The sequence below is a fragment of the Cavia porcellus genome, unplaced genomic scaffold (genome assembly GCF_034190915.1).
Source record: "Cavia porcellus strain 051 isolate PalLab524CR breed Dunkin Hartley unplaced genomic scaffold, mCavPor4.1 scaffold_17, whole genome shotgun sequence".
Classification (NCBI taxonomy): Eukaryota; Metazoa; Chordata; class Mammalia; order Rodentia; family Caviidae; genus Cavia; species Cavia porcellus.
Genome location: NW_026947500.1, coordinates 68,900,138 through 68,901,693, shown reverse-complemented (window position 1 = coordinate 68,901,693; position 1,556 = coordinate 68,900,138). Strand labels below are relative to the sequence as shown.

General features: G+C 39.7%; 1 protein-coding gene across 1 annotated transcript; it reads right to left on the bottom strand.

Moving 5' to 3' along the window:
• Positions 1-211: 211 nt before the first annotated feature.
• LOC100712960 (olfactory receptor 7E24-like) lies at positions 212-1,147 on the bottom strand. Its single transcript, XM_003461726.3, has one exon. It carries the CDS (start codon positions 1,133-1,135, stop codon positions 212-214), a length of 924 nt encoding a protein of 307 aa, XP_003461774.2. The 5' UTR covers positions 1,136-1,147.
• Between the last annotated feature and the right edge of the window lie 409 nt (positions 1,148-1,556).

The following is a 1,556-nucleotide window of genomic DNA, read 5'->3' as shown; positions in this document are numbered from 1 at the left end:
CTAAATTTTTTTCAACTTCCAGAATAAAATTTGTCATCCATAAAAATTCCATCTTCCCCAACTAGTTCTTCTAATATGAAACTTAATAAAGACTCAAAGTTCTGAAATCAAATAACCAAGAAATCATAATGTATTTAAATGTGAATTTGGGGTGTTTGTTTTAACAATATTTTCAAACCTACACTCAAAATGGGTCACAAGCATCTTGGGATTACACTCTCCAGCTGAGAATCCTCTTCAGAGTGCTATTGATTTCCCTGTTCCTCAGGCTGTAGATGAAGGGATTCAGCATAGGGGTGACCACAGTGTACATCAGAGAGGCTACCATGTCCTTGATGGGAGAATAGGACACATCTGAACCAAGGTACACCCCAAAGCCAGTTCCATAAAATAAGCAAACAGCTGAGAGATGAGAACTGCAGGTAGAAAAGGCTTTGCACCTCCCCTCGGATGATGGTATTTTTAGAACAGAGGAAACAATTTTATAGTAAGAGAAAAAGATCCCCAAGACGGGAAAAAAGCCAAAGATAACACCAACAGTATATGTGACCATGGTGTTCAATAAAGGATCAGAACATGAAAGGCTGAGCAGATGAGAAGGGTCACAGAAGAAATTAGCAATTTCCATGTGCTTGAAGCATGTAGACAGTAAAACAGTAGAATTATGCAGTTGAGAATCCACAAGGCTAAGAAAGACAGATGCCAAAAGTAATAAGGCACAGCGGGGTGTGCTTACAGTGACAGCATAATGCAGTGGGTGGCAGATGGCCACAAAGCGGTCGTAGGCCATCACAGTCAGAAGCATGTCATCCATACAGGCAAAAAGGACAAACAGAGACATCTGTGTAAGACAGCCCATGTAGGAGATGACTCTGCTGTTAGTTAGGATGCCCACAATCATCTTAGGGACCGTGGTGGAGCTGATACAGATGTCAACCAAAGACAGGCTGGAGAGGAAGAAGTACATGGGTGTGTGGAGGTGGGGGTCAGAGCTGACGGCCAAGATGAGGAGCAGGTTTCCCAGCACGGTGACCAGGTACACGGACAAGAAAATTCCAAAGAGGACCAACTGCAGAACTGGGTCATCTGAGAAACCCATGAGATGGATTTCTGAGACATGTGTTAGATTGTGCATTCTGATAATGCTTGAACACCTTGTCAGAAAGAAAATTCATTAGAAAAATGAAATCACACAAAATTTGGTATATGTTATGTATACAAATATCCCCAATGAAATTATGACTATATGAAGGCAGAAATCTTCAGCAATCACTTCTATTGTGACAACCTTGACTGTCATACCATCATTTATTAATGGGTGGCTTGATTTTCAAAGTCCTCCATACAGTCCTACTTTACAGATGCTCTACAGCCCAATGTTAGGAGACCAAGAGCAGTAGGCTTCAAAAATCTACAAGACAAATAATTTCTTGAAAAATAATTGAAAGAATGTTAGCCCATCATAACCCATCCCTCTTTAAAAAATATGATTCTTTTGAAAGAAAATAAAATGCATTCAATTATAAATTACTTTAATTTCAGAAAATAAAATGCCC

Excerpts from the sequence above, each read along its gene's own strand:
- LOC100712960 (XM_003461726.3), bottom strand. The coding sequence starts at position 1,135 with ATGCACAATCTAACACATGTCTCAGAAATCCATCTCATGGGTTTCTCA.